General features: G+C 38.9%; 1 protein-coding gene across 2 annotated transcripts in view; it reads right to left on the bottom strand.

Annotated features, from left to right (window-relative positions):
- The window catches only part of LOC137542516 (NXPE family member 2-like), a 153267-nt gene that overhangs the window by 67230 nt on the left and 69626 nt on the right, over window positions 1-16411 (bottom strand). For both annotated transcript variants that reach the window (XM_068264493.1, XM_068264492.1), the window contains exon 3: window positions 36-748. In XM_068264493.1, coding sequence (XP_068120594.1) covers window positions 36-748 — 713 coding nt within the window. The remainder of the gene's footprint in view (window positions 1-35; window positions 749-16411) is intronic.

A 16411-nucleotide genomic window follows, 5' to 3' on the forward strand; every position in this document is an offset into this window, starting at 1 on the left:
AACAATATGTTAAATATTAGAAAAGTATAATGTACCTTGTGAAAAGCTCCTGCTCTGTGCTGGTCATATAATGATAAGATTCAAATAAAGTACTCAATGATACAAAGGCCTTACAAGGAACCCCAGGCAGCTTCATACAATAGAATTCTCCTGTTTGCTGATCACCATAATAACACCTTTGTCCTTGGGAGTCCAATTCATATCCACAATCTGTAAGAACTTCTTTGTTTTGATTAAGGAATTTACCTATGAATTTCATATGCTTATGCCCATGGCTCCTTGCTCGCCATAAAGCGGAGACTCCTTCACTTGGGTGTATTAAGAGAATGGAAATTTTAACAAGACCTTCCCAAAATAATGTGAAGTAGACATTATAAGTTCCATTGTTAAAGTCCTCGACTCTCCCAGATGCTCCAGCTCCAAGTTTTGGATTAAAGATGCGGGCTCGTAAAAAGTCTCCTCCATAGGTCTTCCTTTCTCCCACATGATTAAACATCTGAACTTGAACAGTTAATGTGTCTCCAATACAGTACTTTGGTTGATAGTTTAAGACTGTAGCTGCACTCTTGGCACCACTGCTCGTTTCACTTATGTCACGGAAAAACACATTTAGCATTGTAGAGTTTACATCATTGAATATTTGTTGCACTTCATCTTCTAGTTCATCTTCTAGTTCATCATGCTTAAAGGATAAAGGGTCTTTAATTACAGAAATCCTACTTAGCAAAGACTGAAGATGTGGTAATTTCTGAAAAAAATGTAAACATCGAAATTAAAAATATGATAGAAGGCATGTGCCATATAACTAATAAAAACATATTTTAGACCATGTTATATAATTAATGTATGTATATATTGATATATTCGATGAAGGTCTTGATTGAGATGGATCCATCAATCAGTAATGAAGTATTTGTTACCGTAATTAATGATCAAGTCAAATATATGGATGTGTATGTATATTCGTTTGTAAAGTGTCCTCGTCCTCAATTGAAAGGCGTTTCAGAGTATCCTGCTGAAGAAAAAGTATTCCCTTCCCCCGTGTGACTTGAGACACTGTCAAGTTATTTCCAGTATAGTATAAAAGTATTTGGTGTCCTCATGAATATGAATCTCATGATATCAGCAGATGCTATTTAGAATAGGAGTAGGAGGAGTGTACTATAATGTAAATTAGATTGCCTAAATAGGAATAGTGGCATCTTTAACTGGATTTTGTATCAGCTGTTGTGTATCTAAATGGGTGAGGAGGGGTCAGACACACATCTGCACACATTCACACATGCAGAAGGAAAGCTGTCATCTGAACGGGACACTTCACGTGTCTCCAGCATACATAAGAGACTTAAGACTATTATATTTTTAATCTTTTGATTGTTTGAAATTACTTATAACTACTTTTGTTTTGCTGTGAAGCCTTGTAATCATTGACTTTATATTATGAAGAAATAGTGAGTATTAAAAAACCCTCACTTAAAAATCCTTTTCAGCCTATTTTTTGAATATCATCAAGACGCATGTATTGGAAATATTATTTATGAACCTTCAACTTATTTCATTGGCGAGACCAGCCCAACTTGGAAAATGTTCTCCTACTTTCAAAACCGGGGAGAACTCTTGTCTTTTGAAGATTTTAAAAACAATCTTTATTGAACTTTGATCTGTTTGAAAGTGTTGCTCATTTTCCAAGAAGAACCTACATGAGTTTGAAGTGTCAAATCTGAGAAGATGTGCTTCCAGGGGCGTTTGATGTCTGACTGGTCTGTTCCATTAAGAGTTGAACCCACCTAGAGTCTTGTGAGTATGGATTTTATTAATGTATCAGCTAATGAAAGTAACTTGATGTTTAAGGATTTAGCAAAATATACCATAGATGGAGACCTATGGGTTTCTATGTATAATCAATGTATGGCCGCAAATAAAAAAATAGATTCTTCCAGTTTTACTTTGTATAAGCTTAACCTGCTGGGCGGTCTGGACGAGCTCAGCTCGTCCAGTACCGCCGGAGCCTGCCGCTCAGGCCCTGCTGGGCCTATTTGGCTCAAATAAAAAGCAGCACACGCAGCCGGCACTTTGCCAGCCGCGTGTGCTGCCTGATCGCCGCCGCTCTGCGGCGATCCGCCGCGAGCAGCGGCGAAAGAGGGTCCCCCCAGCCGCCTGAGCCCAGCGTAGCCGGAACAAAAAGTTCCGGCCAGCGCTAAGGGCTGGATCGGAGGCGGCTGACGTCAGGACGTCGGCTGACGTCGATGACGTCACTCCGCTCGTCGCTATGGCGAGGATGTAAGCAAAACAAGGAAGGCCGCTCATTGCGGCCTTCCTTGTTTATTCTGGGCGCCGGAGGCGATCGGAAGAACGCCTCCGGAGCGCCCTCTAGTGGGCTTTCATGCAGCCAACTTTCAGTTGGCTGCATGAAATAGTTTTTTTTTTTATTAAAAAAAAACCCTCCCGCAGCCTGCCTGGCGATCTTAATAGAACGCCAGGCAGGTTAAAAAGAAAACGAAAAATGTAATGAAGCTAGTACAAATGTTTCATTCTTTGATTATTGGTGTAGCAAATTTGTCACAAGATACCACAGACGTGGAATCTGCATCTCAGATCTGTACGGTTCAGCAGGGGTCACATTTTTGTCCTAACTGCGATATTTTGGCAGCATATTTAGAAGAATTGGAAAGGCAATTGGATATTAGAACGCAGCAATTGCTTGAATCACAGAAAAAACGTAATTTGATTTCAGTGGTAACAAAATCTGGGACAGATACGGATCCAAAGGAGGCTTTATCAAAGCCTGCCCCTAGTGGATGTCCTAGAAAAATGTATGTTTTTCCAGATCCACTGACTTGTATTGAGGGTGGTGAAAGCTATAATTCACAAGAACAAAAAGATGATGAGGAGGAGGAGGATCCGACTCCTAGACAAATGTTTAAAAAAGAAATTCTAGATAGAGCCAACAAATTAAAATTAAAAATACATGATCAGTTAATGAAAATATTTAAGATGCTTCCAGCTTTTAACAGAAACTTGGATGCAGTTGAATTAATGACTACATTTGAAGATTTTACTGACAGGTTCAATTTGAGTTGTGAACAAAAAAATATCATATTCCATTTGTGGATACCGTCGCATTTTGCTTAACGTTTAGAACCCAGCATTATTTTATCAGCTGGAGGTTAGACTAGACACCATAATGATGAAGATAGGCTAAGACAGCTATTACATTTTATGACTGGTGATGAATTGCCAAATATTGATTTATTGGAATCATTAAAGGTGACCCTTGAAACTGATCCTTTTGAATTCAAACAAAAAATTTAAAAAATATACAGTATGCTATTTACAGTAAATGATGAATTTGATTCAGCTTTGAGGAAAGCATTTGTTAAGAAATTTCAATATTTGGATCCTATATCAGCCACCATTGCTGTAGAAAAAGAAAATCTTGATCAAATAGCTGCATTTATTGACAAAATTCACAGGCAAATTAAAACCAAAGGTATCAAAGCTAAAATGTCTGCAAATAAAAATGCTGGAATGCAGATTGAAGAATCTGGCAAGGTCTCTTCTTCAAAACTAGCTAATGCTGCCCCCTACAGGAGTGATGAGGAAAAACAAGCATACCAAAAATTTCCATTGATTTGTTACTACTGTAAAAAATCTGGGCATTCTAAGTGGAAATGTTATAAATTCTTGAGAGATGTGCAAATGAGGAAGAATTTAGGCAAAGAGAATGGATTGATCAGTTTCCAATCCAAGCCTTCTGCACCTTGTGCAGAGGAAGAAGCTCATTTTTCTTCACCATATGCACCAAAATCAACAATGCCAGAAGTGATGGGTATGTTGAATCTGACAAATCTGAATCAGTGGGGTTGCTAAAAACTTGCTAAGGTTAAGCCAATCAGGAACTTGGAATTTGTAGCACCTTTGTTTTTAGACAATTGCGGAAGACCATTTGTGAAAGGTATTTTACTTGGAGAAGAATTTTTATTTTTGTTAGACACAGGGGCTCAGATCAGTGTCACAACAAAAGATTTGCCATTGCAGCCTGGAGCTGAGACATGCGCAGGTGTAGTTTTTGATGGAAAGACAGGAAACAGAGCTACTTTGTGCAAAAATGTGTCTTTTGAAATTCCAGGTTATTTGCAGACTGAAATTGATATTTGGCATTATAAAGGGGCGGAGTCTATAATTGGTTCAGATGTGATGTCATTAAGAGGCTGGGTTTTGGACCTGGGCAATGCAGTGATTTGGAAAGACTATCAATCGTAAACCAGTGTTGATAGACCCCAATGATTTCCAGGAAGTGAGTAGCATTTGCATGGCAGAAGTCAAAGACACCTGTCATAAATGGCCTGAGGTTGATGACAATCCAAATTTGACAGCTGTCATACAAAAATATCCTCATTTATGGGCTCAATTTCGAAGTGAAGTGGGGACTATGAAAGATGTTGTAGTCAACATCGAGGGCAAATACCCTCCCCCTCAAAAGCAATACAAATTGCCGCCAGATGCGATTGAACCAATCGGGAAACTAATTAAAGATCTATTAGATCAAGGTGTTATAAGAAAGGCAAATTCTGTATGTAATGCGCTGATTTGGAGTTTAATCAAGCGAGATCAAACTTATCGCTTTTTGTTGGACCTTCGTATGATTAATAAATATACTCCAAATATTACACCGATTGTGTCAAGTACGGCAGATGTCATGTCAAAATTGTCAGCTAATGCCAGGAGTTGTTAATACAAATTCGCTTTTACTTACAATAACGAGCAATTTGTATTCATGCGTCTGCCTAAAGGTTTTCATTCTTCAAGTTCGATTTTTTGTCAAGCTATGACAAAGGTGTTATTAAAATTCTCAAGACCAGATTGTATTATCTTTTATATTGATGACATTTTGCTTTTCAGTGAAACAGAAAGTGAACATTTGCAACTGCTAGATGAATTGTTCATCATTTTGTCAGAAGCAGGTCTGAAATTAAATACCAACAAGGTAAAACTTTTGAAAACTGAAGTGGAATTCTTGGGAGTGAAGATTGCCCATGGTGTAAGACAGCCATTGCTGGAAAGGGTTAAAGCTGTCATGTCACTTCCCATTCCAACCAATCACAAAGCATTGAGACAATTTCTTGGTCTTGTAAACCATTCACAAGAGTTTATAGAAGGCTTTGCTGAGAAAGCAGCAGTCTTGTATGAATTATTGCAAGGAAAAAAAGATGATTGTTTTGGTCCATGGGAAGACAAACATATGCAGGCATTTGAAAATTTGAAAAATGCTTTACAAATTCCGCCAGCATTAGCAACAGTTGATAAGTCACCTGAAGCTAGTCTTGCTATTCAAGTGCATGTTGCAGATGTGTCCATTTCAGTCGTTCTTTTGCAGAAACAAAGTGGAAATTGGAGAATATTGGGATATTTCTCTAGATTGTTGACACCTGTGGAAAAAGGATTTGATGTTTGTATCAGACATTTGTTGGGAGTTCATTATGCAGTAAAGGCAACAGAACATATTGTGGGATTTAATAATATAATTTTGCAGACTCCCCATTCTACTTTGAAGCTTTTGCTAGAAAGTAATTTGCCTGGCGTGACTAATCAGAGATTCAATCAGTGGTTATTAGCTCTATCAACAAAACAAATCCAGGTAGATCACAATGCTAAGTACATTCTTTCTCAACTTTTCCTTCTCTCTTCCGGCGGGAGGAGCAAAGGTCTGATGAACCAGTGTTTGTAGATGGTTCCAGACATCAAGTTGATGGAAAATATTGTACAGGCTATGCGATCTGGTGTCCTAAAAGAGGTTATGCGATCCAGCATAAATTACCTGGTCATTATTCAGCACAAAGAGCAGAATTGCAAGCTGTTAAAACAGTGCTGGAATTGGATAAAAAGGAGAATAAGAATCCGTTAGTGATTTACACTGATTGTTCTTGGTTAACACGGTCGCTGCTAGATTATTTGTTAATTTGGAAGAGAAGAGGTTTTGTAGATTCATCTAACAAGGCTCTTGTGTATAAAGATATGTTACAATCGATTATCGAGATTGTAGAAAGGAATCCTTTAGCTTATGCGATTGTAAAGGTTCCCGCTCACAGAAAAGATGATAGTGAGTTGTCTGAAGGTAATAATTTGGCAGATATGTTGGCAAAAGAAGCAGCAATGAGAGGTGAAGAGATAGAACAGGAAAAGTCTAGATTGACTGTTGCAGCTGCAAGGAAAGATGATGATGTCACAAAGGTATCTTTTGCAGCAGAGCAGGCTAAAGATCCTTCTTTAGCAGTTCAAATGACAGATCCTAAATCTCCTTTTGTTTGCAAGGATCAAATGTTGTTTTACGAACTAAGAGGAATTCTGTATAGAGTAATTCCTAAACATTTGCAAGTGGAATTTGTTAAATTCAATCATAATAGTTTGGGACATCTGGGTCAGGAAAAGTTGTTAGAAGTTTTGAAGGAAAAGTTTTACTTGGAAAAAATGGAAGAGACAGTGCAAAATGTTGTTCAATCATGTTTGATTTGTGCACAAATAAATCCCAGGCCAAAAGGACAGAAACCACCTTTACAGAGAACCCCACCTGCAGATGGTCTGTGGTCTACACTACAAATTGATTTTATAGGTCCATTACCTATGGGTAAACAAGGTTTGAGATATGCATTGGTGGTGGTTGATGTTTTTTCAAAATGGGTGGAAGTTATTCCCTTAAGAAAAGATGATGCATTAAGTACTGCTAGGGCTCTAGTCAGTCATGTGTTTGCAACATGGGGAATTCCACAAAATGTATCTAGTGACAGAGGTACACATTTTACAGGAAAAGTGATGCAAGCAATGTGTAATATTATGGGAATTAAGCAACAATTCCATGTGCCTTATCATCCACAGTCAGCAGGCATTGTGGAAGGATGAATAGGACAATCAAACAAAGAATTGCTAAAATGTTGATGGAAAAAGGAAATACTTGGGTGGATGCCATTCCTTTTGTTTTGATGGGCATTAGAAGCACACCTAATGCAACTACTAAATACACTCCTTTTGAGTTAATGACAGGAAGGAAAATGACACTTTTATTTCCACAGGAACCAAGGTTGTCTACTCCACAGAGAGAGGCTATAGAAAAGTCTAAATGGCTACAATTGTTGCAGGAAAATTTAAATACAATTTTTCCACATGCTGCATCTCATATGCAGAAAATGGTGCCACCTCATAATTCAAAATTTGTGAAAGGGGCATTACGCATTAGTGATGGTCAAGATGTTTAAAAAACCAGGACCATGGCACAGTAATTGGGAAGGTCCTTTTGAGATCATTGATACATTGGGTCAAGTAATGATTAACATTAAAAGACCTCAGATCTCAGCTAAAAATGTTCGTAGGCAGCAAGACATGTGGGTTCATGTAGATCAATGCAAATTGTATGTTACAAAATAATGATGCTGCATTTGTTTTGCAAGTATCATGTCTGGGCATAAATCCAAGCAGAAGGAGATTGATCCAAAGAATGGATTAAAGGGGGATGCCATGAGAGATTATGCAACAAAAGGAAAAGGACTGATTAACATTTTCCTAACATTTACTTTATATGTGACTTTGATTACTTCAGTGATCCATTGTTTGACAGTGACTGTGCAAGCTGAAGAAACAAACTTAAGCTCTGAAGTTTCGATAAAGGAAAATACAATATCCAGAGGAAAAGGCTATTCTTATGAAGATAAATAAGAAACACTGAGAGCCCAATATAGTGTAGTATGTATTGGAAACTGTGGATAAATGTAAGTGTGAGATGAATATACTCACAAACATGGGTTACCTCTTAGGCAACCACTGTAGATGCAGGTGAGGAGATTAGACCTGTCCTCACTCAGGATTAAGATGTCGCTCTCTGTAGATCAGGAAAATAGGGTAGGTCACCCCTCCACCAGGGGTGGACACAGTATTATCGTAAGAGAACAGAGGCGCCAGCAGGATAAAAGGTAATAAAAATTTTAAAATTTGCTGGGAGGCAGTGGTGGACTTACCTCCGGAAAGCAGACTCAAAATACTGTCTGAATTAAACAAATACATTTATTATTGGTACCCCAAAAGATGCAATGTGTTTCGCAGGCACAGCCCGCTTCATTAGGCAATAAGATAGGGGACAAACAGTAGCTCATCAGTAGCACGAATAGCGCCTCTGTCAACACAGAGGCGCTATTCGTGCTACTGACGAGCTACTGTTTGTCCCCTATCTTATTGCCTGATGAAGCGGGCTGTGCCTGCGAATTGCGTTGCATCTTTTGGGGTACCAATAATACATTTATTTGTTTAATTCAGACAGTATTTTGAGTCTGCTTTCCGGAGGTAAGTCCACCACTGCCTGCCAGCAAATTTTAACATTTTTATTACCTTTTATCCTGCTGGCGCCTCTGTTCTCTTACGATAATTATTCTTATGAAGAATTTTTTAAAGAAAGTACTGTAGATACCAAAAATGACATTGTAGGATGTTTTTGCCTAGTTTCAGATAATGATTGTTGTTTACAATTGTTTTTCCAACATACTACAAATATAGGTGTCCAAGCAGTGATAGAATCAAGAAATTCACTAAATTAACAGGACAATATATCCATAATGATATGACAGGAAATATAAGTTGTAGTTTAACTGAATTTAATTTCTGGTACGTACAAATCAAGGGCAATGACACAGCAGTTTGGTCTTGAAATTTTACCAAAGGAACTGGGAGTGAGTATATGAAAGGGGAAAAAGGGGAAAATTATGTTTTATTGTCCCAAGGTGTAATGGTATTCTTATTTCCTGATAGTAATGCAATTAAAAGTGATGTTGAAGGAGTTATCAATAGATTTTGGGAATTTCAAATATCTAAAGGAGATGTAGTAGCAAATATAAAAATTAATTTGACTGTGACAAATACAGTGACAAATATAGTGTATTCGGAGATTAAAGTCATGCCACGTTCCTTAGAAGTTAAAGAAGGTGATAATGATATACAGTTGATATGCAATACTAGTGTATTGTTACCTCTAAATGCAACTTTAACATGGAGTAAAAATAATGAATTTCTAGGAAATTTTTATAAGGGTAATATCCATGTGATTAACCAAGGTGCTAAAGGGAGTGTAAAATGGATAAATTCTAAATTGGTTTATTATTTAAATGAAGTGGCTATGGAAGATAATGGAATCTATAAATGTTGTATTAGTCTACAAGGATTCCCTACTAAATGTGACATGACTCAAATCACAGTAAAATCTCCTGTGATAACCATTTGTAATGATAACATTTTTTACAAGGCGAGTCCTTTTCAATTCAATCATTTCCAGACCAAACCACTGTTGAGAGAAGGTAGATTTGTGATAATTGTTTGGAAGTTTAATATTTCAAGTTGGGAAATTTCCACAAGATATCCTATATGCCAAAATTATCTTGCAAATTCGATACATGGGATGGAACAATAGTTTAAAATAGTTTTGAAACTTTCCCTAGGAACAAGCGAGGCATTGTATAGGGTATTTTAGGAGGTGCAGGAAAAATTGGTGCCATAACTAACAGCTTGGATGTAAAAACTTTGAAATCTGATTTGGAAACAGTGGGTTTGTTGGGAGGTAAAGGGTTAAAGGTGCAGAGGAATATAAACCAATTGATGGAGAATATGATAATACAAACTGCATCTGTTTTAGGTCCTTCCGTATCACATTTGCAAGATATAGCTTTGATATTGATTGATAGTGAACAAAAGTCACAATTGGCCAGGATATGTTTGGAAACCCAAACTGAATATTCAACAAATTTTAAAATTATAGCACAGGCTTTCCAAGGAGGAATAACACCTCTAGGAATACTACGAAGTTTACCCAAAAAATATAAATATGCATTGAATCATATAGATTTATGGATTAACAAATGGTACGGATGCAATCAGAATTAATGCATTAGTGTATCAATGATACCTATAGCGGGTAAAGAACAAATTATAGTGCCTGTGACAATATTAGGGGTTCCAGTTAGTGATACACAATTATTATATTATCAAATGTTTTATAATGATTTTGCCATGGATGAAGAAAGTACTGATGTTGATCAATTAGATTTATCATCGTGTTTACATTTCCCATCAAAGGTTATTTGTTTGCCTAATCAGGGAAAGCCTATTTACCATTCATGCTATCTATCACAATCAAAGTCTGTGTACAGCACGAATTGAAAGAGTTAACACTCACACAGATCTAATTACACATGTAGAACAAAAAAAGGTTTGCTTCCAAGTAATGTCCAGTGAGGAAATGGTTAAAGGGTATTTTAAGTCTTGTGTTCACTCCGAAAAGCTAGTTAGAGGTCTATATTGTGCAGAAAGAGATATAAATGCAATTAATCTAAATGATGCAAGAATTAATATTACATCGTTGATATCTGAAGATGTTGATAGTTTTCCTATACAGTATAATGTTTCACAAATTAATGCATTTCCTTGGGATAAGTGGACAAAAGAAATAAGTAAAGACAAAGTATTATTATCTGCCTTAACAAAAGAATTACATGCAGCGAAAATTAAATTTAACTATCAGCAAGGAGTATTGGAAAATGTAGAGCATGATTTTATTACATTTTCTAGTACATCTTTTTGGAATAGGTTGAAAAAAATCAATAATTACTTTAGGAAAAACTTCAGTAATGTCAGCTGCAGGAAATGTATTGTTACATCTCATAATGATTTTGTTTATAATAGGGGTACTTTGTATAATATGCCAAATAGTCTTAGCATTTAAGATTAAGAAATTTTATAAATTAATGAAAATTGAAATTAAAAAGGGTGAAGAGTATATCAAAACATTAGTTCAAAGGAAAATTGGTAAATTAACTGTCAGTGAAAATACCGAGGAAGGAAATATCTTTGGCTAATCTCTTGAAACCAGAATGATTGAGATACGATTGTGATGTAAATAAAGACTGAATGTTGCTGTATTATTTAAATATAAATTAATTTCAATAAAGGGGGACATATGTTATATAATTAATGTATGTATATATTGATATATTTGATGAAGGTCTTGAATGAGATGGATCCATTAATCAATAATGAAGTATTTGTTACCGTAGTTAATGATCAAGTCGAATATATGGATGTGTATGTATATTCGTTTGTAAAGTGTCCTCGTCCTCAATTGAAAGGCGTTTCAGAGTATCTTGCTGAAGAAAAAGTATTCCCTTCCCCCGTGTGACTTGAGACACTGTCAAGGGTTTTCCAGTAAAATAAATTGTCCTTTTGGGCAGAAAGACAGAGATGGCCGAAGCAGTTGTTGGCTGTCATCAAAGTGCTATATCTTGAAAAGGCAATTCGAAGATAAAGTATAAAAGTATTTGGTGTCCTCATGAATATGAATCTCATGAGATAAGCAGATGCTATTTAGAATAGGAGTAGGAGGAGTGTACTATCATGTAAATTAGATTGCCTAAATAGGAATATTGGCATCTTTAACTGGAATTTGTATCAGCTGTTGTGTATATAAATGGGTGAGGAGGGGAGACTTAAGACTATTATATTTTTAATCTTTTTATTGTTTGAAATTACTTATAACTACTTTTGTTTTGTTGTGAAGACTTGTAATCATTGACTTTATATTATGAAGAAATAGTGAGTAAAATCCTTTTCAGTCTATTTTTAAATATCATTAAGACGCATGTATTGGAAATATTATTTATGAACCTTCAACTTATTTCAGACCAAAACCGAAAAAATATTCTAAATGTTGAAATAAACTAACTGCATTAACCTCTTGAGGACCACACGCTTACACACCCTAATGACCAGCACTCTGCAGCTTTAACAGTTTATTGCTCAGCCATACAATTTAGCAGCCAATTGAATATTATCTCCATTTCTTCTCACCAACAGAGCTTTCTGTTGGTGGCATCTAATTGTTGCTGCAATGTTATTTTTTTTTCAATTTTTTTTTTTATAAAAAAAGTCTATTTTTCCTCCCCTCCCCCTGAGATCCTTTTATTTCAATCACCTCTCATAGGCATCAGCCTATGAGAGGGATAAGATTGTAAGCAACTCCTAGGGACAGCTAAGTGATGATGCTTTCCCCTGTACAGTGCTGTGCTAGATCGCAGAGTTGTACAAATGAAAATATCTGTTTTTGTTTTTTTTGAACAGCCTGCCAGCTCCGATCGCGGCTGGCAGGCTGTTCACGAACTCACTGTGCATGATGTTCGGGAACGTGCACCCATGCGTGCATACATTCCCTGCTGATTCCCGCCTCCAGAACCTGACGCCAATCGGTGTTATGCGGTACTGGGGTAGCGACTTTGTGGCCGCCAATTGGTGTTTGGCGGTCGCAGAGGAGTTAAGAGCAAACTATATAAACTAAATAATATATATAAAGATGTGATATAAATGATAAAGAATGTATGTGATATACAACCAAGAGACATAAATCTTTCTCTGTCTCATCTTTTATTAGAACACTCGCAATATATCTTCTGTGGAATATTCACGAAGACTGTCAGAATCCATCCAGTATACCTTGCTAAAACTAAATGCTGACAAAATTGAGGTTCTCGTCATTGTAGAGGTCAGTGCTCGACAGCAAAGCAACTCTAGTTTCAATCAGCACCTCTAAGGATAGGGATCTCAGACTTTGTGCGCAGCTTGGGTGTACTTATTCATGGGGAATTAAACTTCAGGAATCAAATCTCAGCTGTTGTGAAACATTCCTGTAAAGGATAGCAGAGATGCTGCCGCATGGGCAAGCGGCATGGCGGCCATCTCCGCGTTCCAGCCGGCGGCTTCTGCCGCGCAGCTGCATGCTGCTGGTTCACCTGTGTGCACACAGATTTAGAGCTACGCGTGCACGCGTGCGCCAGGTGACAGGACCTTTATGCAAGTAAAAGGGGAGTCAGCTGATCATGCCGGTCAGCTGACTCCAGCTATGCTCCGGATTGGCTGAGTGACTGGGGCGGCACTGTGGAGCGCTCTGGGTATTTATAGGACTTGCCTGTCAGTTGCAAGTTGTCTGCTGTTGCGAATGCTTACATGTGAGCGCTCAGACCCTAGTCAGATCTTACAGTGTGTTAGAACCAGCCGGAGCTGGGAATTCACACTTAGTCAGATTCCGTTGATAGCTTTTAGTACTATTGTATTATAGACTTGTGTACCATTCTTTAGTCTAGTTCCCAGGTGTTGAAACCAAGGACTTCACACCTAGACTAGGATATTGCTATATTACTACTGTTTATCTGTTATGATCTCTTGCTTTCCTGACTACTCTCTCGCTTACTGATTCAGTACTTCTGCCTATCTGATTACTGTTGCCGACACTGCCTGTACCTTGATACCGAATCAGTCTTACATCTCTGTACTGTGTCTGTCCGTTTGTTGCTGACCTTGCTTGTCTGACCTATCTATCCTCACTTGTGGCTCTTGCCACTAGTGAGGGAAATCTCAAGGGCTGTCACCTAACCCTTAGGTGATTAGCCTTGCTGTAGTGTCTGTGACACTTGTTCCACAGGTGTCTGTTGGCTGCAAGCAGTGTCTGTTGATCACCTGCTCCTCAGGAGATCATCTTGCAGCACAGTCAGTGGTCCCTGTCCCTCGGGGGTCCACTGGCTGCAGTACAGTCTGATTCCCTGCTCCTCAGGGAATCCTTGCCTGTAGTACAGTCATAATCACTCATTCCACCTGTAACCACCCTTGCAGCACAGTCAGTGGTCCCTGCTCCTCAGGTGTCCACTGGCTGCAGTACTATCTGAATTCCCTGCTCCTCAGGGAATTATTGGCTGTAGTAAAGTCTGTATTCCCTGCTCCTCAGGGGATCCCAGGCTATAGCTTAGTTTTGATCACCAGCCCTTCAGGTGATCATTCTCTCTAACACCGCCAGTGGTCCCTGCTTCTCAGGCGTCCACTGGCTGCAGTGCAGTCTGAATCCCTTGCTCCTCAGGGGATCCTTGGCTGCAATATTGTCTGCATCTCCGGCTCCTCGGGAGATAACTTCTCTTATTACTTTTACACCAAACACTATACCACATAAGGTGTCCTGTGTCTAGCTATACTAGTATTATTGGTGATTCTGCAGATCACCACATAATCAGGTATAGCATCTGTATTATTGGTGATACTGCAGATCACCAATAATCAGAAAAATCTGTGTTGCTGACACCAATCATTACAATTCCATTTTTCACCTAAGGAACATTGCAAAAATTAAGTACCTCATACTTACCTCCAGCAGATCTTCCAACCCTAGTTCATGCCTTCATCACATCTTAGCTGGACTATTCTAATGTTCTCTATGCAGGCCTTCTAAACAAAGACCTACACCACCTAAAATTAGTACAGAATACTGATGAGAGGCTGTCAACAAGCCAACCTCGCTATTGCCACCTAACACTGATCCTTTGTTCACTTCGCTGGCCACTCAAAAAATTGAGAATTCTATTTAAAGGAATCGTCAAGCAAAAAAAAAAACAATTTGAGTTTCACTTACCTGGGGCTTCTACCAGCCCCATGCAGCCATCCTGTGCCCTCATAGTCACTCACTGCTGCTCCAGTCCCCCGCCGCCAGCTAGTTTCATTTTTGCCTACCTCGGGGTTGGCGGGCCGCATTGCGTACATTTCTACGCATTACCGCTAGTGCAGTAACATTAACACATACATTTTTAAGCGTTAGTGTTGCAACGCGTAAAAATGTACGCCTTGCACCAGTAATGCGTAAAAATGTATGAGTTAACGTTCCTGCACCAGCGGGAATGCATAAAAATGTAAGCAATGCGGCTTGCCGAAGCGGCAAAATAGACACTAGCTGGCGGTGGGGGACTGGAGCAGCAGTGAGTGACTATGAGGGCAAAGCATGGCTGCATGGGGCTGGTAGAAGCCCCAGGTAAGTGAAACTCAATTTTTTTTTGCCTGCTTATTCCTTTAACTTATTGGCATTCATATGTTGGCTCAGTGTGGGCCCTGGACATTTAAAGAATTTATTGCAACTGCTTCACACCTCCCACAATCTTAGATCAAAGGAATTAATAAGTTGGTCACCCTCAGAGTCCATTTCAAAACCTTTGGAGACAGAGCCTTCTGTCATGCTGCCCCTACACTTTGGAACTCTTTGCCACACCCAGTCAGGACATCTCCATCCCTGGAAACATTTATGTCCATACTGAAAAGCCTACTGTTCAATCTGGCATATATGAACACCTATTTCCTCTGTAACACAGTCCACCCTGCAACTATGTATTGATCCTATGGATGTCTTATGGGAGAAAAGTGCTTTACAATGGTATAGTATAGTATTTTATTGAGAGTGGCCTCAACTCAGTAACATCTAGGCTTGGACAATTTGTTGTGTCTTTTCTACAGCCACTTGTCCCACAGCTTCCCTCATACCTGATGGATTCAAACCATATGATTAGGATTTTAAAACATGTTGATTTTGAGAACAGAGCTTTTTAGTACCAGCTGACATATCTTCTTTTTATACAGTGATAAACTACTATTTAAAAAAGTCCAAAAAATCTTACAGATATAGCAACATATGTGATCTCCACTGGGGATCCACATTTTACAGCAATACACAGTTTACCCCTGCCATTTTATCAATTAGTATTATATGAAAGAAAAACTTGAGAAAAGAAAAGTAAGTAAGAAAGAAAAGAACAAAAAAAATGGTCTCTCAACCCCTCCCCCCAATCAACCCCAATTTCTCCCAGAAATCAATCCTGAGTAGTAGGGTGGGTATCCATCCAACATAGGATACATTATAAAATTTCTCGGGGCAGTTTTGATTTGTATATATAAGTTTGTTGAGTGGTAGCGTCTTATTGATAACATCAATCCAGACATTAATCTTATGTTTTTTTTCCCTTGATTTCCAATTGAGGAGAATATTCCTATGTGCGTAATAGCGCAGATATGTTCAAGGACTTACGAGGTGAAAATTAAAAAAAAAGTTCTGTACCTGCTTCAATTTTGAATCCACGGAGGATGCCTTCCGCGCCCTCCGTTTACTTCCGCTGGGTCCCCGCTGTTTAATCCTCCCGGGCCGGCTCCTGACCCCACAGCCTGGGTCGGGCTCTCATGCCTCAAGTAAAATGGCCGCCAGAGCTTGCCGCAGCTGCGTAGTCTGCATAGACGCGAGCTCTAGGGCTACTCCTATCGCAACCTCGCTACAGGCTGTCTCCTGTGCGTGGATGGGGGGAGGCCCTAGAGCTGCGCAGCCGCGGCAAGCTCTGGTGGCCATTTTACTTGAGGCATGAGAGCCCGACCCGGGCTGTGGGGTCAGGAGCTGGCCCGGGGGGCAATTAAATAACGGGGACCCGGCGGAAGTAAACGGAGGGCGCGGATGGCATCCTCCGTGGATTCAAATTTGAAGCAGGTACTGAATTTTTTTACTTTCACCTCAAGTGCTTAAAGGTGGCCACACGCGATA

This window comes from Hyperolius riggenbachi, chromosome 12 (genome assembly GCF_040937935.1).
Source record: "Hyperolius riggenbachi isolate aHypRig1 chromosome 12, aHypRig1.pri, whole genome shotgun sequence".
Lineage (NCBI taxonomy): Eukaryota > Metazoa > Chordata > Amphibia > Anura > Hyperoliidae > Hyperolius > Hyperolius riggenbachi.